This window comes from Condylura cristata, unplaced genomic scaffold (assembly GCF_000260355.1).
Source record: "Condylura cristata isolate star-nosed mole 26May11 unplaced genomic scaffold, ConCri1.0 scaffold00001, whole genome shotgun sequence".
NCBI lineage: Eukaryota > Metazoa > Chordata > Mammalia > Eulipotyphla > Talpidae > Condylura > Condylura cristata.
The window spans coordinates 38177777-38202647 of record NW_004567102.1 but is presented as its reverse complement, the minus strand read 5'-3'; the positions used below and the strand labels follow the sequence as shown (position 1 = coordinate 38202647).

Below are 24871 nucleotides of genomic sequence, written 5' to 3'. Positions count from 1 at the left end.
TGTTGCAGGAAGGATTTTGAAGTTTGCTCGTCTGGACTGAGTTGTCTGTCTGAGGTGTCGGCTCATTTGCAAGGCCTAGAGTCCTTGTTCATTATTCCAGGAATGGAGGTTGAGCAAACAGGCATACAGATGGCACTAGTTGAGAGCCTGGACTATGTAAGAGGAGAAATCAATAAAGCCACAGATGACTTTAATAACTGGAAGACACATCTCCTTGCTTCAGACAGCACAGGAGGTGAGCACTATTGATCAATAAGGGAGTAAAGGTCCAGAATACCAGAATCTGTCGATTTAAGACTAGATTATCCAAAAGACACATACTTTGTTCTAGCTATATCTGTCTAGGGTTCTAAGGTAGACTGGTGTGTAGGAACTTTTTTTTTCTTCATTTGCTTGAATACTTGCTTTTGGATTGTCTTCATGTCATTGACTTTGTACTACATGTGTAGGCAAGGAATGTATCTTACACATCTTTGTAGCACAGCTTGATGTAGCTCTCCACTGTGATTAGTGGGTAGCTCTTTGTTGAAGTGAGGATTGTTAGTGATTTCCAGAGGCACTGAAGTAAATAATTGTTGGCTTGTGTTTTTTGGTTTTGTTTGTTCTGGACCATGTTATTAGGAAACCAAATGTTGGATGATGGGTTTGTGGAAGAATTTTCACAACGAATGGAAACTGCCATCCGAGCCATTCTTTGTGCCATCCAGAACCTCGCTGAACGACGCAGTAAAAAAACAGAGGAGGAAACTGATCATACAAGACCACAAGAAGATGATGGTATATCTGAAATCAGACAAAAAAATAAAGTTTCATTTCATTTATATTTTTGATGATTTACTTTTCTGGGTAATAATCTAGGACAGATGTTAGAAATAGTGATTGTTAATGGTGGGGCTAAAATGTTTGTTTTATTAATCATGTCATTCTCTTCTGTGAATGAAAGAATCAGCAGGCTTTGTGAGACTGCAGTCAGGACATCTAACAAAATTCTTAGAGGATGACTTCTGGGCTGATGTGAGCACCTTACATGTACAAAAAATAATATCTGCTGTCTCTGAGCTGTTGGAAAGGTTGAAGTCGTATGCTGAGGATGGTACAGCAGCAAAACACACGGTAACCAGCTGCTCTTTACAAACTTCCATATTGGGCCAACAAAGGCAAAGCAGGTTTCACTTCCCTTCAAGTTGGTGACTACAAAGCAGGCTTCTGTGGCAAAATCACTAAGACTTTTCTGTTCATACATGTAAACCTCAATAACAACCTGTGGAAATGTAGAGCTTAACAGATGCATAGGTGCAAAAATGCTCATAGTCCTGGATATCCATTATCTTGGGACTCTTTCATACCCTAATTATGTTCTCCTGGGTATTTGATGTTAGTAGTGGATGTTGCTGCATTAACTAAGGCTTAATGGCCATACTCTATCCACCCCATCCCCTTCACATAAGCCGGCAGAGAAGTCACTATCTCCACAGAAAGTCTAGTGAAAGAACTCACTTTGTGGGACATTACATGTGTATTACTCTGTATTGCCTTCATTGTCAACTTTAATTCTCATTAGTATGCTTATTGACATTTTATTGAGGGAAAAAAATCATCAAACTGAGAATTTAAAATGTATTTTTGTGAGGGTTTGTGTAAAGAAGGAAGAATGTTTAGTAGGGGTCTGGTCTGTGCATGTATATGTGTTAAAATACATATAAAACTTAAAACTAAGCACATGTAGTACATTTACAGTTCTGTACAACTATTATTGCTGTCTAGTTCAGTACAGTTTTATCACCTCAGCTGAAACCTCCCATTGAGTTGTGTGAGCAAGACTTTCTTTTTTGTTTTGCCCCTAGTTCTTCAACCAGTCCTGCGACTTGTTGACACGCCTGGTACCCATGCTTTCCAGGTACTCAGACCTCATCCTCTTCTTCCTGACTGTATCATTGGCAACTCACCGCAGTACTGCAAAGCTGCTCTCTGTGCTTGCCCACATCTTTACAGAGCTCGCCCAGAAGGTAAGGGCTAATCAGGCAGAGCAGCAGGCACCAAATACCCATTAGTGTTCTCGTTGACTGGCTTGTATTTTGGTCCTTCTCACATAACAGGTGATTTGCTTTCCCCGTGAATTTTTTAAGACCTTGTTTTGGCACCCTTTTTTCAAGCCTGTTTCTACTAAAGTCTTCAAAACTACAGGTCCTCCTATAGAAACTGAGTTTGCTATTTTCTGTTCATACCCTTTTCTATGTCCCCAATTTGAAATCTTCTGATAACTCTGAGTTGAACTGGTAGGACAGATAAAGTCCTTAAGGAAGGTAACTAAGCTTTATTTTAGTCTTTAGCAGTAAAGTCAGGTAGAACCAAGTACCTCATACTGTGAAAAGCACTGATACTGTAGACACTAAATCTAACCCATGAAATTCAGGAACAGGAGACAGATCTCTCAGATCCAACACAGTGTGGCATATCCTGTCTCAGGATATCCAGCTCTTTTACTCCAGTCACATAACCTCTCAGTTTCCTCGCTTGGAAAATGAAATCTACCTATAGGTGCCTTAGTATTTATGTGGGTCCATTTTGGGTTGAATGTATACTTACTTGTTTTGTCTTTTTACTTCCCTAGTCTTAAGATATTTTATAAATCTAACCACAATGTAGATGATATTCATTTAAGGAAGATAGCATTTGCAAACTGAAGGTAGGCCCTAAGCTTGTTGTAAGCAACAAAAGTTCTAAGTTCTGAGTCTCTGAAATATTGGAAAAGGTCAAAAATTACTTGTATCTGGAGTATAAATATGAGTACTTGTTGACTAACACATGAGCAAATTTCAGATTGGTTCACTCTGATTACTCTGACCCCTGTCACTTCTTGGAGAAAACACTGCATGCGAAAGATAGTGGCAGGACAGTGTATAGTGAGGGTATCCTGAGATTGGGGCTAGCTGTTTGTCCATAGGCACTATTGTTCTTTCTGACAGGTTTTAGAATGATTCTGGCCTAGTCACCCCCACCTGTGTTATGTTTTGTGATGGAGGCATGAAGGCAGAGGTGGTTCTGATATAAGCAAAGTGTTGGGAGCAGAGAGCAGCCTTCTCAGCTGTAGCTATGTTCCCTGAAGAACATCTCAATCTACCCCCATATGGTTATTCTGTCTATATCTAAATATGTATTTCTTTTAACAGAATGTAGCCAAAATGTATTTGACAATCAACTTTCCAAGAATACATTCCTGAAAATGAGTTTGCTTTTAATTTCTTTAGTATCCAAATTGTTTCAGTTTTTTTTTTTTTTTTTTTTGAGAAGTAAGTGCTGAGGAGACTTGAAAATAGTTTAGATATAGGTTAGACACAATGCATAGATCTAGGCTCTAATTAAAACATTTAGTACATAGAATACCATTTTTGAGTTACTAAGTCACTATCAGTACTTATAGTCTGGGGTTTTACTTCCTTGTTAGTTGACTGTTTGTGCTACATTTGCATCCTTAGGCTGACAAGTATATCAATAGCTTATTTTTTCTCTGATAAAATTTCTGATTAAGACCCACTATTTCTTTCTAACACTTTTCCCGTTCACACACACTAGTTCACACACACTAGTTAGTGGTTGGTTCTTTTCAAGCTTTTCTCCAACACAGAGTATGTTTTTGTTACTATTTCATTGTATCTAACCTTGTTCTAGTTCCTGGTCATTCTAAGTACCAGGTTCCTTGGGAGCAAGCACCTGAGGCCACATGTGGCATGCATTCTTAAGAGTGACAGACTTCGGGGCCCTCCCTGGTGGCGCAGCAGGTTAAAGCACAGCACTAAGAAGATAAAGCTACTTCAGCATGAGTTCATCCCCACTCTGCCCTAGAGGTGACCACATGGTGTGGCAGACCTCTCTTGAGCTGCCTGCTGCTCCCCTCAGCAGTGTGCTTTGTCAATCAGCATATTACCAAAGCAAAAAAGAATGTCAAAAGTCTACCTTATTTCTGTCAGATTTAAAATACTGAATTTAAAAAGAATTGAGCATTGTTTATATTCTTTTTCCTGTGGCAGGACTGGAAATCATTTTTGTTTTCCAATTGTATGTGCCTAATTGTTCACTTTTTCATTTTCAAGGGATTTTGCCTGCCCAAAGAATTTATGGAAGATTCAGCAGAAGGAGCAACTGAATTCCATGATTATGAGGGCGGAGGACTTGGAGATGGTGAGGGCATGAAAGATGTGAGTGACCGAATAGAGAATGAGGAACAGGTAGGTTTTCACGTATGTGAAATATATGTCCACTGGCATTTGCTCTCTTTTCAATATTTAAATTACATGTGCCTAAGAATAAAACCACAGAAGGAAACTTTGCAGTACATTCATTGGTTATGACTTTAATTGAGAGGGAAATGATTTAAATTTTTTTATTTTAAATGAGATTTTTGCTGATAATTTCCCTAAGGAAGAAGTATTTTTGATAACAGATCAAGGACAATGAATGCATTCTTAAGTGATTAATTGCATTTAACAATAATGTCCATACTTGCAATTGGTAGGTTTTATTATAGCATACCTTTAAAACATGTTGAAAACTTTAAATGCTCTTTTTGTTTGTTTGGATTTAAAATGCTTTTAAAGTACTCAGATATATTAGACTATGATCATATTGTGTTACTTTTGTCAGTGACTATCTCATTTGGGAGTGTTTGTAATTAAAGTAATTTAGATTAATCAAGTGTGACTTGAGAAGTAAGAGGTAATAGAATTTCTTTTTAATCACATGCTTGAGTCTAAATCTGCCCATATATTTTTAAGGTATGGTTACAGCTATTAAAAACAGGTGCAAACCAATTCAAACTTCTTCTCTTCCTTTGAAGGAAAACTAGAAAGAAATGAAAAACCAAGAGTAGTTGCTGTATTTATGTGGTAGAGCTCCTTCCATTATCTTTTATTTTGGCTTTTCTGTAGCTTCCAAATTCAACTTAACACAGTACTTTTCTAATGGGGAAAAAAGTTTTTCAATGTTGAATTAATAGAAAAATACAATATGAAAAACATGAATGGTGAATGGTGTCCTTTGGGAAGTGGTAGGTAAGACTCCACCAGGAACAGGGATTACCTTGCACCCTCCCATTCACTCCTTTTCTCCCTCATGCTCCCTCTTTCCCTCTGACTGACCCTCCCGTTCCAGACTCTCCTCAGGGTGACTCCATGTTTCTATATGTGGGTGGGAGTATCTAGTAAATTTTAAAGGGTGAATATTCTTTGACGTAGGAATTCTTTGATTTTTTTGTTTTAAGAAAGACTTTTTTTTTTCCCCAATTTAATTTTGCATAGAAGACTTGGGGTATAGGCCAGACATGTGGGGGTGAAAGGATTTTCCAGTGAGAGTGGAGAGCAGAACAGGCATATTTACTGAAATACACTGCTGAGAGAAGCAGCAGGAGACACAGGAGATAGCTGTTGCACTATATGTGTGCTAGCTCCCTGACCAGGAATCAAACTCAGGCTATAATGGTGACAGTGCTGAGACTTAACCGGCTATCCAGGGGGCAACCATCACCAATGACTTTTTTTTTTTTTATGACAGTGCTTCATAGAAATCAGAGGTTATGTGTATGAGGGTGTGTGTACAAGAATGTTCACTAGGCCATTTTTATAATGTAAATATTGTAAAAGAACCCAAATATTCATCAGGAGGGAATTACATTATGATATTATCCATGCAGAGCAATACTACAAATTAGTAAGACAATGAAATAGATTTATGTGACTCTGTGTAGGTAGGTGTCTGGGAGACATTTCTTAAGTTAAGGAAAAGACAGGCCCTCCCTGGTGGTGCAACAGGTTAGGATGCAGCACTGCAAGCTAGCCACAGCCACTTCAATGCATGTTGGATCCCCCACCCCGGAGGTGACCCACATGGCGCGGCAGACTTCTCCTGATGCACCCACTGCTCCCCTCAGCAGTGTATTTCCATCTCTCTACCTGTTCCTTTCCCTACTCTGTCTCTGGTGAAGCCTCTCACCGCCCCTGCAATTCTGGCTTGTACCCCAATTCTGTATGCATAAATCAATAAATCTTTTTAAAAAAGAAAAACAGATTACAAAGCAGTTTGTACAGTGTGCTCTTTTTCAATTTAAAAAGATGCACCTAGTAGGGCAGGGGTTAAAGTCTCAGTGTTATCAAGCTATTGTCAGTCGCTTTCCTGGCCAGGGAGCTAGTCCATATGGTACAGCAGACTTCTCCTTTCTCACCTGTCCTGTTCTCTACTCTGCCTCTGTTGAGTCCTCTTAACCTCTGTGCCTCTGGCCCACACTCCAGTTCTTATATGCATAAACAAGTAAAATGAATCTTTAAAAAAAAAAAAAAAGGTGTTGGAGAGGTAAGTATTAATGCACATCATCATATTACTAAGTGCATTTGATATATGCATGGGTAAAATGATTGTCACCAATGGCAGTTTCCTCGGGAGTTTTGGAAGATGGTAATGCCAGGTAAAATTCACTGTTTTACTGTTTTGCTTATTAGAATTCTTTTAGTGAGCTTTTACTACTTTTGTATTTTAAAAAACTTCAACCACGGTGGAAAGCAATCATGAATATTTTGCCTTAAATATCATATAGATAATATAGAACTACATAGTTTAAAAAAAGTGAACAAACTCATTCTCACTGAGAGATCAAAATGGCATAGTTATTGACAATATATGTTGTAATTTTTCCTATAGGCAGAGATTACATATTCATTTGAAAAGGTCTTGCATTTGTTAAACTATGCACCTGAAAACCAATAGAATTCTATATGTGTAACTCATAAATACAGCAATACTAGAAATTAACTGCAGAGATGTTAAACCGGAAATTGTGTAATTGTTGTCTGGTTCTCCTTTTTTTTCTCTTCCCAGAGATAATTTTGCACCATGCACCTTGGAATTTATATATTTATATTTTATTTAGAACTGAATAAACATGAGCAAAGTTACATTGTTGACTTATGTTTTCTATAATGCTTTGTGATATAGGCAGAAGATACATTTCAGAAGGGTCAAGAAAGGGATAAAGAGGATCCTGACTCAAAATCAGATATTAAGGGCGAAGATAATGCCATTGAAATGTCAGAAGACTTTGAAGGGAAAATGCATGATGGGGAACTTGAAGAAAAAGGTTTGAATCATTCTTGTTTTTGAAAAATAGGAAAAATACAAGTTCATTATACCACATAACTGCCAATGAAAGCAAAAGCACATGTACATGCCATTGCCATACCCACTGGCAGAATCTGTAGGCACTGTCTGAGAAAAGCCATTGGCTGAGGTTTGGTGTCTGATACAGTAAACAGTGACCCAGCTAGTTGAAAGAGCAAGGAAAAGATCCCTAGCAGATATTATCTCCCATCTCAAAAGTAAAGTTTTCAGGATAGATCATACTAAAAAATAACTTTCCCCTCAAGATAATAAAATTATCAGATATGTGCTATAGATGAATGGAGACAAAAATCTAAGAATGAAATAGGTAACTTTAGGTCTACCACCCAAACCATTTATTATTTGTATAGAGATAGATATAAATGTGGAGAGCAAACAGTTCTGTAAGTTTGCTTTTCACATTTTATACGTGACAATTACCCTTATCATTAAACATTATTCAGGAATTTGCTTTCTTATAGCATATCATAATCATGTTTCATGTTTGTACCCTAAATTTCTGTTCAAGCCTTAATTTGAAATATAATGTCTTATTTTAAGTGAAGATCTTACAGAAATGAAAGCTGACCTCAAAGTTAAACATGCACAGTATGTGTATTTGTTTAAGCAGCATACAGATACAATCTTTGGCAAAGTGTACCCCTGAACATAGACAAGGTGATTCTGATAAATTGCGCTAGACACATGATTATGATTTTAATGTTGGATGAAGTCATAGAAATATAGTATGTTGGAAGTGCGGTTGAACCAGATAAGAAACCAAGATCTGGTGAGGTTAGTGAGTCTGATCATGACTATTCCCCCAACAAAAGAACTGATATTTGACAGTTGTCCCATTACCCTCTGTCTGTTTACATAGCACAGTACAGAATTTATCCCAAATGGCTTGCACAACACAGCAGGACTACTTGAGCACATCTGAAGGCAAAACCCCCCTTAGAATAACCCATGGAAACAGTCAGGATGGAAATAGTACCTTCCATGGGGGGCCTTAGCCATTAGTAATGTCCATTCCTCTCTATACCAAGACCCGGTCAGTTTGGATATGTCTAACTAAGTTTCAGTTCCTTTTCAGAAGAGGATGATGAGAAATCAGAGAGTGATGGCTGCGACCTGGATAAACAGATGGGTGATCTGAATGGTGAGGAAGCAGAAAAACTAGATGAGAGACTTTGGGGTGATGATAATGATGAAGATGAGGAGGAAGATGACAATAAAATTGAAGAAACAGGACCAGGAGTGGATGAGGTAGTTAAAAGAATCCATGTCCTGGGGGCCTCCCTGGTGGGGCAATGGTTAAAATCTCAGCATTATCAAGCTATTGCCAGACACTGCGGTTCAATCCCTGGCCAGGGAGCTGACCTTTCCTGTCTCACCTGCTTCTCCCCTTAGCAGTGTATTTTAGCTTCTCACTCTGTTCGGTTTCCCACTCTGTCTATCCCGTTCATTTCACCCCTGGGCCTACACCCCAATTCTTGTATACACAAGTAAATCTTTAAAAAAAAAAAAAAAGAATTCATGTCCCTAAGTGGTGAGAGGAGCCACTTCCTACCAACTACCACTCCCTGTCAGTTATGCTCTTCCTTTTCTTGTTCTTTTTCCATCTTCTTTTTGTTACAATTGATTGTATTCAGGGCTAAAAGATGACCTCACCAGAGCCATCTCATGTAATGTGGAGGAAGGAAATTAAGAAGACAGAGATGCTGTGATTTTGCTATGGACCACTGAACTTCTGCAGCTTCCAGTTTATGAAAACCCTAGGGCTGTGCGTGAGACTGTAGCAGGACATCACGACCCACCTCACTGTTCACTTACTTGCTGTTGCTACTGCTATGTGGGCAGTCCTGCACTTTTCTTTGCAGGTTATAGGCCACACCATGTCATTTGGGTATTTCCATGGCTTTCAGCCCAGCAGGCCTTTTTGAAAAGCACACGTCTAAGCTCCAGTAGGCAGACCCAACCATGTGAAAAGCAAGTTTCTTAGACTGAGAGTGATGATTTTGCATATTTTCTCTGTTGCTGACATTTAGGAAGATTGTGGACTTGCTGCTAAAGATGACAACTTGGATGCTGGAAAGTCAAACAGAGATAAAAACCAGCAAAATAAAGAGGAAGAAAAGGAAGAAGCTGATGATGATGATGGGCAAGGCCAAGACAAAATTAATGAACAAATAGATGAGGTAATGAGGTTTTGAAATAGATCCATTCCCTCTTGACTTCAGAGCTGCATGGCCCAGCTCGGAAGGCAACCAACAGTTTTCTCCCCTACTCATCGTTAGTTTTCTCATTGCCTCATAAAAGAATGTATGGCTGGACCTCTTAGCAGTACATGAAATAATCTTTTGATTACTGATGAAGTAGTCTTCACTCCGTAGATGGGAGGTTAAAACCCATGGTTCTTTCCTATACATTTTTTCTTATACACTTTAGCTTCTACTTTGAGAATAAGTAACACCATACTTCTTATTAGTGGAATTAAAGCTTGAGAAATTCCAAGATGAAAATTCTAAAGGATGCTCGTAATTTTAAGCAAAGAGACATAGTATTTCCTCAGGGTAGTTATTTAGAGCTAATTACTTGTGATGCTTTTTTAAAATGTTTTTTTATTTAACATTTTAAAATGTTTTTTTATTTAACATTGTTTCCTGCTTGCTTCATTATCCAAAGAGAGAGTATGATGAGAATGAGGTGGATCCTTATCATGGAAATCAGGAAACACTGCCAGAACCTGAAGCTTTGGACCTTCCAGATGACTTGAACCTAGACAGTGAAGACAAGAATGGTAGTGAGGACACAGACCATGAAGAAGAAGGTGTGTCTTTGTAAATCTAGAGACCAATTAGAACTCTTAGAAATGACCACTAGCCAATTTATTTTCAGGACAGTGTCATGGCCAGGTCCTGAATCATGTGGTCAGCTTAGTATCAGCTTCAGAAAATTGCTTTTTCTTTGCAGTGTTATTATCTGAGTAGACCCAAAGCTTGCAATATAAACCAACACCTCTCTGTCACTGTTGTCACTTTACCTTCTGTTTAAGTGCTCCTTTGTGACCAGGGTGTGCTTCATGACACACAGCTCTGTCTTCCCCACAGCCATTACTGTGTCCCCCCATTTAGTGGGGTGAAGTAAGCACTGGGTAATTGGGATCTAGTTCAGCCACCCACAAAGTCCATTTTCAACTTTCTTAAGTAAATAATTATTCCATTTATTGATTATTATGCTGATAGTGTGTGTAGACTTATGAAGTCACTATAATGGGGCTGAAATTGAACAATCTCAAGAGAAATCAGATGATGTGTGGCAGTAATCTGGTGCTTCTGTCATCCACTGCGCAACCCAAGCAAGGGGACTAGGGTACACTATCTGGAAATAGGTGAAAGCATTGTGTAAGGGGGTGTGCATTAACTTGGAGCCCTCATCAAAAAGATAGGAGTTGCTCTCACTTTACTTCATGATGACACAGTTATATATCTAGAAAGTGTATTCTAAGAAAACTGTCATATTGAAACAAGATAACTTGTCATAAAAAAATAAGCACAATTTATGGAAAGTTTAATAGAAATAATACTATATATTATTATAAGTCAAATGTAGAAAAGTAATAGAAATAAGCAACACAGGTTATGGTAAGATTGAAGAACTAGAAAGGGTGACAGCTCCATACAGTTGTACCCAGGGCCTTAAAGCAAGAGATAAGTTTGCTGCAAAATAACAAATTTTAACAAATGAAGAATGTAATAAAAAAAATAAAATAAATTCAATGAGTAATAAATAAAAATTTTAAATAAATTTGAAATTACTATTTTTTAGGACCACTTGGCTAAGGACTTGATGTAGGCTTTCCTTATGCTCAGAATATTCTTCATTCAGTGAATCTCTAGTCTACTTTTAAATCATGGTATAAGGTAATACAAAACCTTACAGTTTTCAGATCTGACTTCAATCTTAAATCGAATAACCAAACAAGCATAAAATTATGAAAATCAAAGTCCATCGAGACTGAAATATGCTATTTGCGCTAAATAAATATCTCACTTTAAAGAGCAATTATTTTAAATAATCTCTAAAAGTATAATTTCGGAAGTGTTTAATGTATAACCAAACTTTCAAGAAAAGGTTTTCCAGATTTCTATTTGAATGTATACTGTATTTTGTAGGTGTGATAAAGAATGAATTTCACACATTTTTCCCAATGATAATTTAAACTGGACTTTCATTTTACCTCTGGTCCAAAATATTTCTATTGTTGTAATGGCTTTCAGGATTTTATAATGAATAATGTATATTCATTTAATGAAATAGATTATCCAAACAACTGTGGGTAATGTAAGATTATGATTTAGAACAGAGATAGGCAAAGTTTCCCTGGAAAGGATCAGCTGTTTCAAGCTTTGCAGGCTGAAAGCTGTGACAGGTCAGAAATTCAGTTTTGCTGCTGCAGTATAAAATCAGCCATCAACATTACAGAATACACGTGGTAAACACACAGGGAAGTAAATGAATTTCATATTCCAATAAAAGTATGTATACAGATACATGTGGATGGCCTGAATTGGCCCATGGGCCATAATTTGCTGGCTCCTGTTTTGAGAAAAATAATAATAAAACATAATGTAACTCTGTCCTATCTTAAGTAACACATAAGTTATGTACCTCTTTTTTGTTATATCTGTCCAGAAGAGAATCCACTGGAAATTAAAGAAAAGACCATGGACCTTGAGGAAACAGGTCATGAAATGGAAGAAACAAATGAGAAGACTGAGGCAGGCCAGAATGAAGGTCAGGATCAACATGAGTCTAAGGAGGGCCCCAGTGAAGATGACAAGATGGGTGGGGAGGAAGAGATGGACACAGGAGATGATGACCAAGACAAAGATATTGCTGACTGTGCTGAAGAAAGCTCAGAGGATGAACAGCAGTCCCAGGAGGAGCAGCAGTCCCAGGAGGAAAAGGACCAGGAAGCCAGAGAGGAGAATACAGAGAGTGGCATCCCCGTTGACCAAGGTCTTCAGCCCCAGGTACTGTGTCCAGATTGTCTAATACTAAAAATAATGAGATGTTACTTATTCCCATTAGAATCTCTTTAGGCTACGTCTCCATTAGCAGGTGGCACCCCCATACCCCACCATGTTCTTCCCCAGCATCATTTAATGATATGTTTATTTCCCCCACAGACACAGAATGAAGAAGGGGAGAGCTCTGAGACAGAGGACCATGTGCCAGAGGCCACAGAGAGAAAAGAGCACGAGTCCTGTGGGCAGACTGGGGTAGAGAGCATGCAGAGTGAGCAGGCTGTCGAGCTGGCTGGGGCTGCACCCGAGAAGGAGCAGGGGAAGGAGGTGATGAGCCTGTTGTCAAGCCAACTGCTCTTAGGAGGGTTTCTGAAACCATGTTCTGTTTAATGTGTGATTTTGTTGTTGTTGACATCTAAAGGAACATCTCCCCTTTAACAAAGTGATCATATGCCTATTTTTATATGCTTCCCAGAACATGGAAACATGTCCCCTGTCCAAGAATATTTGTTTCAAGTTGGATTTAGTGATGTGCTTAATGAGACTGGCACCTCTCCCTAAGAGAATCAGGTTCATGCTATTTTTTGGAAAACCCCCAAGGTAGAAGGGTTCAATTTAGACTTTATGCAGTAATCCGCTTATACGCTTTTTTTTTTTAATTTATTATATATTTACATCATTGTTTGTTTTAAAACAGTGTTTACTTCCTCCACCCCTCAGGTATAAACCCCATAGAATTTCCTCCCCCAATTAGTAATACGCTTCTAACAGTGCTTCCATTTTCCTTGCTGTTCCTAGGCTTTTAAGCTTTTTCCTTCACAAAAAGCAAAGCAGTTTATACCTTGACTTGGGGGTGCTGTGTATATGGCTACAGTTTGGGCTGCTGGCATGTCACAGAAAGCACTGAAAGAGGACTTAATGCTTATAGTAGTGACTAGACAGCTCCTTTACCATCTCTAAATTGGTTTCTCACCAGTGATAATTGTTTGTACTTCTTGTGCTTCCCCCAGCCCATTTATTGAGCACCCACTAGGCGCTAAGTATTTTCATTACTTCAGCAAGTCCTCCCAATGATTCTTCAAGATCATTGACATTATTGTTCATATTTCACCACTTTATATCTGCGTTAAATAAAGGCGGCTTTGGTAAAATTAAATGACAAGCTCAGTGGTACACACCTAGTTGATGATGAATTATTATTTCTAATTGAGGTCTGTCCTACCGTGAGAGTAAATTATGTTCAAATTTGTAAGTCATAGTACCCCTGGAGGGTAAGTGCGGGGTCCAGATGGTCCTGTTTCTGCCCTTGGGCTAGGCCTTGAGTCAGTCAGGAAGGTAGGCAGGCAGCTATGATCATGGACTTTGAGCTGGAAAGTCATGCACAGTACATTGTAGTAACCAGGTACTTGTTTATGATTTGTATTTCATAGGAACATGGGAGTGGGATGGCAGATGCAAACCAGACAGAAGGTCATGAATCCAATTTCATCGCTCGGTTGACCTCTGAGAAACACACCAGGAAAAACACCCAGGTCTCTGTCACTCTTTAGCAAAACTTAAGTGAAGCTTGCATGTAAAAACAATACTCTGAAAGTAGTGTTTTTTGTTTTTAAATCACATTCTGAACTTTTGCCACCCCACCAAACATGATGGCAACCTTAGTAAGCAGAGCAGGACCATGGGAGTATCCAAGGACACATGTCCCTGGAGCTTCTTTCCGGTGTATGTGTTGGGGTGTAGGGAGACCTGCACACACATGCTTGTTATGGAGCCCAGCTGCTGCTGCTGCTCATCCCCAAGAATTCTTATTCTTTTTACTGTCTGTATGTATTCTTTTGTATTTTAAGAGCTAACTCTTTTGTAATGGAGTATAATTAATGCACACGATACAAATTTAGTATGTACATTAAAAAAAAACCCCAAAATTTCTGTTCCTATGTTCAAGCCACCTAAGGGGTGCTCTCCAGAGCAAATTGGTGCTACCAGTTTTGTCTTAATTTCAGAGATACTTTCTGCAAGTATATATATGGAAATATGTGCATGCACATATATGTTAGTCCTTGCTTTGACTTCAGATATAGGTGTTGTATCATTTTGTTCCATGTAAGTATCTAAAGATCTGCTCACCCCATTTAACAGTTGTATTGACTTTCATTCTTGTGTGGCTGTGCCTAGTTTGCTTGACCAGCACCTTGTGCATGGATGTTATGGCTCTGAGGCTTTTGTCATTATAGATAAAACTTTAATGAATTTCCTCATATTTTCCAGAGTTTTAAGAGGAAACCCGGGCAAGCTGACAATGAACGCTCCATGGGTGATCACAATGAGCGGATACATAAGCGGCTGAGGACTGTGGATACCGACAGTCACACTGAACAGGGGCCAGCCCAGCCCCAGGCCCATGTGGAGGATGCAGATGCATTTGAACATATTAAGCAAGGCAGCGACCCTTACGATGCACAGACCTATGGTATGGTACAGAGGAGGCTTCTCTGTGTACTAGTTCTCTGTGAGAGCTTATCCTACATGACTGCACAGCTGCAAGTGTTAATACAACTTCATATTAGGAGAGAGGAGGGTGACTTTTAACTGTTTTCTCTCTTAATAAAGAACAATGCAGAAAGTTTTTCTTTTAAAGATTTATTTTTTTATTTGTGCATACAAGAATTGGAGTGTAGGCCAAAGGTGTGGGGGGGCAATTTGAGAGGATTCCCCAGAGTAGGGAATCAGAACAGAGTAGGGGAGCAGAACAGGTGGATCTGTTAAAATACACTGCTGAGGGGAGCAGTGGACGAGACAGGAGAGGTCTACTGCACCATATGGGTCAGCTACCTGGCCAGGGATTGAATTCATGCCACAGTGGCTGGAAGTAGCTTGATAATTATGAGACTTTAATTCCTGCACCACCAGGGTGGCCCAAAAGTTTGTGGGTTTTTTTTTGTGTAAATGTGCCCATAGCTAACTAAACATTCAAGGTTTCTGGGGTTAATGTAGGCCTTTTAAATACACCTGATAACATTTGGCCACATCCAAGTCCAGTGCTGATGTCAGGATTTCTTAATACTGGACATTTCTTCATAGATATCTTAAAGCTGATCCCTGTAGAGGAAGGAGCTTTGATCTTGACGTTAAGTGTTTTCCCCATAAGTGAAAAAGGAAGGGGAAAAAAAATCTCAGTATTAGAGAACTGTCAGTTATAGATTAGTTTCCCTTCTAGTTTTCCTGGCAACTGTTCACTATTGTGCTGCTAATATGTAAACTAGCGTTGATAATACACTTGTATTGTACAAAGACAATTGCTTGGCTGTGAAGTATTTTTTTAATAAAGATTTATTTATGCATACAAGAACTGGGGTGTAGGCACAGAGGTGCGAGAGGTAAGAGAAGGGAGTGAGGATTCACCAGAGACAGAGTGCGGAGCAGACCAGGCAGATATATGAAGTACACTGCTAGGGGAGCAGCGAGTGAGACAGGAGAGGTCTGCTAAGCCATGTGGGTCACACACACGCACACACGCACACCCCCGAACAGGAATCAAACTTGTACTGCAGTGGCTGCAGATAGCTTCATAGTGCTGCTGTATTTTGACCCCTTCTTCCACTGGAGAGGACCCTATGAATTACTTTTTCTCTTCTTGCCCTCGGGTTTTTTTTTGTTTGTTTTCTTTTGTTTTGTTTTAGAAAATTAAAGTAGTAATAGCCACCATGTGTTGAGCTTTTACTTTGTGCCAAAAATTGCCTTATACAATTCCTCCAGTAATTCTGTGAGCTTGGATAACTCCATTTTATAGATTAGCACATGAAGGCCAAAGAAATTTAGAAACCTGTCCAAGATCATGCCACTGTAATTCCACTGTTTTTTCCTATGCCCCACTTTGTATCTTCTTAATCACTGCGTTTATCCACCCACACATCAGTAATTCAGGGCAAGTCCATTAGCAGTTTTGAGTCATGTACCCAACTGTTTATTCAGGCTCAATCTCTTTGTAACATTGAAATTGCAGTTGGCCATCCTGTTTCTATAGGGCCATGTATGCTAGCTATACCTTATACTTACCGTCCTGTGGGGGTTAGAGAATAGGCAGGACATCACAAACACAGATAAGCCAGTCAATGGGGGTTAGAGAATAGGCAGGACATCACAAACACAGATAAGCCAGTCAATGTGTCTAAGTCCTTGTATCCAGTCAGAACTGTCATTAGAGCTTGGAAACTGGAAATGACTGAAACCATACCTACTCATGATTATTTGTAGTTCTGCAAAATCCTTGACTTATATGTTTATATGTTTTGTTGGCAGATGTGGCTAGTAAGGAGCAACAACAGCCTTCAAAAGACTTGCTCATGGGTCAGGAAGAAGAGGAGAGAGAGGATATTTTTATGGATACAGAGGAGCAGGAGGAGTTAAGGACCGTAGACACGGAGCAGCTGAAGCCTGAAGAGGTTAAGTCGGGAACCACCACAAGCTCTGGTGAGCCCTCCTAAGCTCTCTGACTTAAGAGAAATCACATCTCTTGTACTTTGGCTAATCTGTTCTTCTGACCTCCCAACTCTTGACTTATACTTACCTATAATTTCACAGTGTTTCATTTGGGACTAGCAAGGTTGAGTGATATTACAAGACATTGTCCTCCAGGGAGACTTCTTGACAAAATATTACTAGTTTGTTTAAAATATATAAAAGAAAACTGAACAGTACACATAACTCTAGTTATGACAAGATGACATATTCTTGATTATTAGAAAAATGTTTTCAGTTACATAAAGTACACTAAATACATTAAATATATGTAAATATTTGAAAAAATAGAGAAAATACTTTTTTTTTTAACCTTCTTTACAGCTGGTTCCATTTTATAGTTGAACAAGTGCTACTTTTAGGCAATTTATTAAAAATATATTTAATAATCAAACTTTCAACATATTAGAAAATAACTTTATTGCCAATAAAATAAATGCAAATGCAAAGGCTTTTTCTTCCGATCCTTTCCTGTTTCCTCAAGGGTATCAACTGTTGACTGCAGAGCATGACATAATGGTGGGGGAGACAGAACTCTTTGACTAGACTCACAAACCCAAGCTATATAGATTGAGACACATTATCCATCTTTTCTTTGTTTTGTTTATCTACAAAATAGAACTATATTTAGTCTTTAACAAAATTCTACATGCACACAGGTGAACGATTCATAAAGTCCTGTAAACTAATCAACCTATTTTCATCTCCCCTAATACAGGGGCACACATGCACATCCACCCATATCCTGAACAGCTGCCTCAACATAATGGTAGGGAGGAGACGGGGAGCTTGGAGATTAAGAATTGGTAATGACTATCCCAAGGAGAAAGAACCTATGGAACCATATGTAGGCTGTGTGATGGGCAGTGAATGAGTGACGTTTGAGTGAGTGTTAGGATTAATATGCATTGGTAAGCAACCTTTACATAAATATTATAGAAAGTGAAACACTGTTCTTGTATGAAAATCATAGGCCTTGATGAGATGGAGACCCACACTGTTAAAACAGAGGAAGATCAAGACCTTCATGCAGACAAATCACACAAGGAGACAGATAGTGAGAAGCCAGAGAGAAGCCAAGAATCAACCATTCATACAGCTCATCAGCTCCTCATGGACACACTTTTCCAGGTTCTAACATTTTCATAATTTGTTTTATTAAATTTATATAAGCTTATTGAATTGTAAAATGGTTTTACAAAATTATGTACACATGAAAAATAAAATAGCACAACTGAAATATACTTACATCACATATGAAAAAGAATGTATGGCCCTACTCTTTAAAGAACTTTGCAGAACAATAAGGATTCCTATATTTCAGTGAGAACATTGCTAAAGTGCAAAAATATCTTTGTCTTTAGAATGATATGGAATATCTGAATAGTCAGGGGTATTGTATCCTTATCAAAATTTTTAGGAAAACTGTTGCTGTGATAGTTATTCTCTAAGCTGGTAATACTGTACAACAATAAATCCCAGAGTTACTACAGATAGACTCTGACCTGACCTGACCTGACCTGTCATGATGGTGGGTCTCTCTGGTTTTCTAGCTACTCTTCTCATGCCCCACTATCCTTGTATGAGAAGTCTGAAAATAATTAAGTTTGTATTGGTTAGGTAACAAAAATCTTTGGCTTAATGCCTTCATTTAGGAAGAGTTATTGTCCCTTCCGTTTGACTTAGAGGCAGTTTAAATTAACCCAAGAATGTTTTCATTACTGAGATTTCCATGACTATGTTGCTTTTGTCTAGCTAAGATAGATAGTGAAGTTTCCTTAACCTATACTATTTCCACAAAATGGAAAGTAAGAGTAAACAGTTATTTGACATTATATAATGCCATTAAATTTGCTTAATTTTTATGCCCCAGTGCTATGTACTTGGAGTTTGTATTGAAGGGAAGGAAGAAGGCAGCCAGTGCTAATGACCTGGTGATTCTAACCAGGGCCCCTTCTTAACTGGCTTTTTCCTTTATAGCCATTTTTAAAAGATGTCAATGAGTTAAGACAGGAGCTGGAGAGACAGCTGGAGACATGGCAGTCACACAAATCTGGAAGCTCAGAAGAAGTAAGTCAATGGCCTTTCCATAAAATATGTTGACTTTTATTTAAGATACAGCAAACTTAAGAGGTTTTTAGTTCTAGTTACCCTTGTGAAGGGGACTTAGTGTGTGGGGAAGGCCATTATATTCCTGAAACCAAAGCCTTTTCCATTTATTTCTGCCTATGTTGCTAGACATACAGCTTAATTGTTCCCTATAATGGATGTAAAAGGTATAAGACTGGTTGAAAACAGGCAGGAGTCTATACCATGTCATCTTCAGAATTGGCCACGTGGTATATATTTTGGTTGACTTGAGGTGCACTGTACATTAACCACAGTTGCATTTTAATGTCAACATCCTAAATTTCCTTTTTACGTATATTTTTAATCTGTTATCCCCATCACATAGGTGTATTGAATACTCTGCCATAGTTGATGGCACAATCCTGGATCTTTATATCCAGGAAATGTGAATGCTGTTGAGTGTTAAGAGATTGATACTCATCACTTCTGCTTTTGAATCATGACCCTAAGGGCCCATTCATAGGTCCCCTTCACATGAAGGGTACAGGTGATGCTTGTCATATATGAAGTGAAGGTTTTGATTTGGTCATGAATTTCAGTATTTTGCTACCTTGTCTTTTTCTTTTCCTCTTGCAAATATGGGTTTTCATAGAAGTGGAGGGATTTTTAATCAAGTTAGATGGCATTTTGCTGAGAAGCTTTATAATATTTGTTGAGAAAGTCCATGGAAGTCACTTTTTATTATTGTGCTGGCCTTCATCTTACTGTAAAGACTGACATTCTAAGGATTACTTACATGTTGTTGCTATTGTCTTAGGAGAAGGCTGCAGCTGAGATGTGGCAAAGTTACCTGGTCATCACCGCACCTCTGTCACAACAGTTGTGTGAACAGCTTCGTCTCATTTTAGAGCCAACCCAGGCAGCCAAACTAAAGTAAGTCTTCTCCCTTGGACCCACGCAATGGTATGAAGTTTGAGGTGCAGTTTTTGATTCATTACAATCTGATGTGGAGGTGGCTGAGCCCAGTGCACACGTCACTGCATGCTGGGATATTCACTTGCTGCATTTGTTACCTAGATTTTTTTCAAAATACCTCCATAGCTCAATTATAGAAAAGAGACTAATACTTTTTAGTTAAAAAAATGTTTAGCTTTTGGGGAAAGAACTGCTTGTTATTGCCATACATATGTGGCTTTTCTGGGCTGCTGCTAGGCAGGATTCTCACCATTAATCCTCAGTTCACAGTGAGCGTTCAGTGTGCCAGGTTACCAGTTATTCCGTATTTTTTGGTTATAAATTGATATTTTATTCTTGAAAAAACTTCTCAAGGGATGGCAGTTGTTAACCAATTTGCTCTATTTGGGTAAATTTACTAGAGGAGACTATAGAACTGGAAAACGACTGAACATGCGGAAGGTCATTCCATACATTGCTAGTCAATTTCGGAAAGACAAGATTTGGCTTCGAAGGACTAAGCCCAGTAAACGCCAGTATCAGATTTGTTTGGCTATTGATGACTCTTCTAGCATGGTGGACAACCACACCAAACAGGTAAGGAAGAAAAATGAAGTGGTAAGTTAATGAAACATTAACATTATACCATGTTGCAAGGCCCACCTAAATGTTAATACAATTTGGCAAAAAAAAATTGAAGTACCGATTATTCTGTTCTGAAAACGTGATGTTTGAGAAGACCTAAAATTTGAAGTGTTCAAAAGGGCAATTTCAGGACGTGTATTTTGGTCCCTAACTATATTGTCTTTTAAATTTTGTTTCTTAGCTATGCTCTACTTAGCTGCAGAGTGATGTTTATTTTCCATAAAATAGTGTACTATTAAACATAAAACCCAAATCTTTTTTTTTTCTAATATATTCAGTGCACATTTCTGTAAGTCTCACATTACCTAGAGTTAGTTTTCTGTCAGTATTAACAAGGCTCAGGAACCTGACTAAAATTCCTTATATCAGCATTCTTTATTGCACTGAAGTGTTGTTTTTAATATGCTCCTCATTGAATACCTCATGACTTTGGCAATTTAAGTATCAATCTTCTGAAAAATGAGGATTGTAGCAGTACCTTCCTCAGAGTTGAGAAGATAAATAGTATATACAGAGTACTCAGTTTAATACCTAGCACTTGATACCTACTCCTTTGTAATGAGTAGATATCACTAAAACACTGCCATCGTTTTTGCAGATTAAATTGGTTCTTAAAATCTTTTAAGAGATTATGTAGTCCAAAAGAGGGTAAAAGAAATTCTTTGATTTATGGATCAAATCTCACAATCATTTTTTTGGACACAGTCTACTTTCCAGTGCAAACAGATTCTGGATTCCAGCTTTTGTGATGTTAGCTGAAGTCTGTAGTTGTGAATGGTGTATCATACAAAGCTTTTCATGAGAAATCAAGGTTGAGTGGCACTGGTCTCTGGAGGCCATTCTGATTCCTTCAACCCTAACTTTGTTTCACAGCTGGCATTTGAATCATTAGCTGTGATTGGAAATGCTCTGACCCTTCTGGAAGTGGGCCAGATTGCAGTGTGCAGGTAAGGGTACTTTTTAATTCCATTAAGAAAAATCAACTTTTGTTGACAGTCTGACAAAAAATAACTGCTGTTATGTTTGTTTCCCCCTCCCCCAAGTTTTGGAGAGTCTGTAAAGCTGTTGCACCCATTTCATGAACCGTTCAGTGATTTCTCTGGGGCTCAGATTCTACGGCTCTGCAAATTCCAACAGAAGAAAACTAAGATTGCTCAGGTATGTTGAGGTCATCAAAGTGTCTTACTCAAACTGGTATAGGATATAAAAAATTCTAACTCCTTCTTTCCCCATATGGTATTAAGATAAACCTGTCTAAAACTGTCGGTGCTACTATTAAACAGGCTGTGCCTCTTCTGTCTGCCATCTCTTATTACCCATATCAGTGATCAAGGCCCATTTCTCTTCCCCATTTAACTTAAAGATGTAAAATAGGTAAGTCATGGAATAATTCTGTCTGCAGGTTGAACTGGACATCTTGAGTTTTCTTGCTTAGTTATTTTCTTGAAAGTCAAGACACCTGTTTGGTCTCTCCCAGAGGGAAGTATTTTTCAGTACATCACTTGTGGGTATATGTATGGTATGGGGTTATGTCCCTTTGAGTACTGTGATTACTATATATGAGATGAGCATCTAGTAATCATCTTAAGTGGCAGAAAGTTCAGCCCAAATGGGAGAGAGTTTAAATTGCTTTCTAATTACCTATTTCTGGTTTAGTTTCTAGAGTCCGTAGCCAACATGTTTGTAGCCGCTCGGCAGCTCTCACAAAACGCTGGTCCAGGTAAGCTGCCCTTTTTTTTAATAAAAGATTTAAAGGGAGGGAATATTTGAAAAAACACTTGGAGCAAATTAACTTCTGAAAGTTCTTTTCATGATCACATTTATGGGAAGGGTTGGAGAAAAAGCCTTTGGTCACCTAATATAAATAGGACAAGGTGTATTAGGCATTCGTGAAATAGTTTTACTTATTAAAGATGTTTTATTGAACCAATAGGAAAGACACACCTCACAAAGCAGCTAATCCAAGTGATTGATTTGGGGAAACAGGACCAAAAAGACAGCCTGCTTCCCCCCCTCTTTAAAGCATTTTCAATCAATTCCAGTGGGCAAACACCTACAATTGTCAATAGAGTCATTATTAATCTCTTCTTGCTGTGTCCAAGCATCAGTTAAGGGGTATTGGGTAATAACAGTACAAAAGACTAATTTCTTCCTTCACAAGTGTTGAGTTATTAAGTTTCCTTCCCTGCTCTATACCATGTTTACAGAAATTGCACAGCTCCTCCTGGTGGTCTCTGATGGACGCGGCCTTTTTCTGGAAGGCAAAGACAGAGTCTTGGCAGCAGTGCAGGCTGCCCGGAATGCTAGTATCTTCGTCATTTTTGTTGTGTTGGACAATCCCACTTCTAGGGTAAGTAACTATGACATCTGAGCTCCTGACTTCAGGTACTAACTATTGGGTCATTCTCATTTTGCAGTGAAAGGACAGGAACATAGATATTATTGGTAAGGAGCTGGAAAACCACTTCCTAGGTGACTCAACTGTGGTTGAGTTTTTGTCTGTCTTTGTAGGTATTGCAGTTTTGTCCACTTACAAATGTAGAGCAGCCCTTCAGTTACCTGGATCCCAGTGTGCCTCACAGAGCAGGATATATCGGTCCCTAAGCGAAGATGCCCTGGAATAGTTCTGTGGGGGAAAGAATTTTGTCACATTAAAGCTGTAGCAGCAGGTATAAGTTAATATGAATTACTCCAAGTAGAATGGAGGGCAAATTGCCGTATTTGGTTTTAGATCTACTCTTTTCCCTCCTTTGCAGTGTCCATTCCTGAAAAGGAACAGGTATACACCTCCATTAGTACCCTGAAAATTGTTTTACTTAGAATTAAATACTGACTTAAAATGTCGTCTTCTATTGACAGGATTCAATCTTGGATATTAAAGTACCAATATTTAAAGGACCTGGTGAGATGCCTGAAATCCGCTCCTACATGGAGGAGTTCCCATTCCCATTCTACATAATTCTTCGTGATGTGAATGCACTTCCTGAGACACTCAGCGATGCTCTAAGGCAGTGGTTTGAGTTAGTGACAGCCTCTGATCATCCATAAGCCAGAAAGAACACAAAGTGAAACTTTAAACCAGTATCAAAATGTCACACTTCTTACCCAGGTGCTCTTTTTGAGACAGCTATTTCTGAACTCACATATTCTTTTATAGCTATAGAAAGCTCAAGGGCTGTATAGCATACCTGGGTTACAGTTCTTCCCGTAAACCTGATGGAGAGAGCTGGACTTCAGAGCAGGCCTATCTTGGAACCTTGACCCAAGCACCTGCTTTCCTCTGTAGGGGCCCTCAATAACCTGCCCTGAGGAGATGTCGCCAGCAGTTTGGGGCGGTGCCGTCCAGCCTTGCCCAGTCCATAGTGTCTGAGGCAACTAAAGAGCATGTTTGTTTACCAGGCCTCAAGGGGTAGGACACTTAAGCGTCCTCAGAAAACAACCAGACACCAGGGGAACCTGAATGATCAGAGCACCTTGGGCTGTGTAAAGATGAAGAGGCTTTTTTCTATGTCCCTCATATTCGCTGCTTCAGACTATGCAATGATGGGAAGATGACTTTCCCTCTGTTTCATTCTCCCAGTGCCACAGTACTTTTCCTGTAGTAATTTAATTTATTTCTTTAGTTTTTTTCCTTAATGGGAACAATCATCCCCACACTGCTTTCAAGCTGAACTGATCCCATTTCATTCTGGAAAAGAAATATCCTATCCAAAAGAATCAGCTACATCTATTTTTTTCTACTCTAACTACATGTGTGGGTTTGGGCCAGTTTTTACTTGGCCAGAAAGCAGTGCTTGAATACTTGAAACTATGTGCTGTTATATTTAAGTTCTGTCAGAATGTCCTTTTGTAGACCACATGCCATGATGTAGTCATTACCTCCACATCTGTTATCAAGTTACACTGTGAAGTTTGCTACCACTTCCCAGGTGGTCAAAGACACAGATTGCTTGTTGTTTAGCCAAGTGTCCTAAAGCATGTACCTGGGGTTATATCATTTTATATTCTAAAAGGCTATACAGCTAATATTATAAAAACTATTAAAAATATACCACTGTTGATATAACTTGTGACCATTCTTAAATGGGCAGAGGAGTATAAAAGTTATGGTAGGAAAATGACCTGTTAAGCTGTGCAAACATAATCCCATACCTTCCAGTAACTTCGTACTCACCTGTTATATCCAAAACTACATCTCTTCCAATCACATTGTATTGGCCAAAGCAGGAAGTTCAGTTTTCAGCAGGGCTAGACCTAGTGGGAAAAGACACCAGTATTACAACAGTGATGTATGTGGTCCACATGTTATCTAAGCTGGAGCTTCCCTTGCTGTGCCATAATAGTGGTGCCGTGGCCCCTAACGTGCTCACAGGGTCTGAGAGAGCAGGCATTCCTTTAAGGTGGCTCGCCACAATGCCAGGGCCGTATTCAGCTTGTCCTGTGATGGGAAAAAACATGAGAGAGCACACTTACTTGGGAGGGGGGGGTGAAATTCAGGAAGTCACTGA

General features: G+C 38.8%; 2 protein-coding genes across 6 annotated transcripts in view; one reads left to right on the top strand and one right to left on the bottom strand.

The window, feature by feature from the left end:
* Window positions 1-23493, top strand: part of MDN1 (MDN1, midasin homolog (yeast)) — a 128736-nt gene extending 105243 nt beyond the window's left edge. The window contains exons 78-100 of the mRNA XM_012731514.1: window positions 9-235; window positions 622-777; window positions 950-1113; window positions 1845-2006; window positions 4092-4230; window positions 6986-7123; window positions 8240-8412; window positions 9195-9344; window positions 9832-9976; window positions 11842-12182; window positions 12339-12503; window positions 13607-13708; window positions 14445-14646; window positions 16476-16646; window positions 17668-17825; window positions 18675-18764; window positions 19582-19697; window positions 20141-20315; window positions 21237-21310; window positions 21407-21521; window positions 22020-22083; window positions 22571-22713; window positions 23223-23493. Coding sequence (XP_012586968.1) covers window positions 9-235; window positions 622-777; window positions 950-1113; window positions 1845-2006; window positions 4092-4230; window positions 6986-7123; window positions 8240-8412; window positions 9195-9344; window positions 9832-9976; window positions 11842-12182; window positions 12339-12503; window positions 13607-13708; window positions 14445-14646; window positions 16476-16646; window positions 17668-17825; window positions 18675-18764; window positions 19582-19697; window positions 20141-20315; window positions 21237-21310; window positions 21407-21521; window positions 22020-22083; window positions 22571-22713; window positions 23223-23411 — 3559 coding nt within the window. The 3' untranslated portion in view covers window positions 23412-23493. The remainder of the gene's footprint in view (window positions 1-8; window positions 236-621; window positions 778-949; window positions 1114-1844; window positions 2007-4091; window positions 4231-6985; window positions 7124-8239; window positions 8413-9194; window positions 9345-9831; window positions 9977-11841; window positions 12183-12338; window positions 12504-13606; window positions 13709-14444; window positions 14647-16475; window positions 16647-17667; window positions 17826-18674; window positions 18765-19581; window positions 19698-20140; window positions 20316-21236; window positions 21311-21406; window positions 21522-22019; window positions 22084-22570; window positions 22714-23222) is intronic.
* ANKRD6 (ankyrin repeat domain 6) overlaps window positions 22732-24871 on the bottom strand; it is a 159040-nt gene continuing 156900 nt past the window's right edge. For all 5 annotated transcript variants that reach the window (XR_001145158.1, XR_001145154.1, XR_001145156.1 and 2 more), the window contains 2 exons: window positions 24538-24617; window positions 22732-22989 (listed from right to left, as the gene is read on the bottom strand). The gene's annotated coding sequence lies outside the window, so the exon portion shown is untranslated. The remainder of the gene's footprint in view (window positions 22990-24537; window positions 24618-24871) is intronic.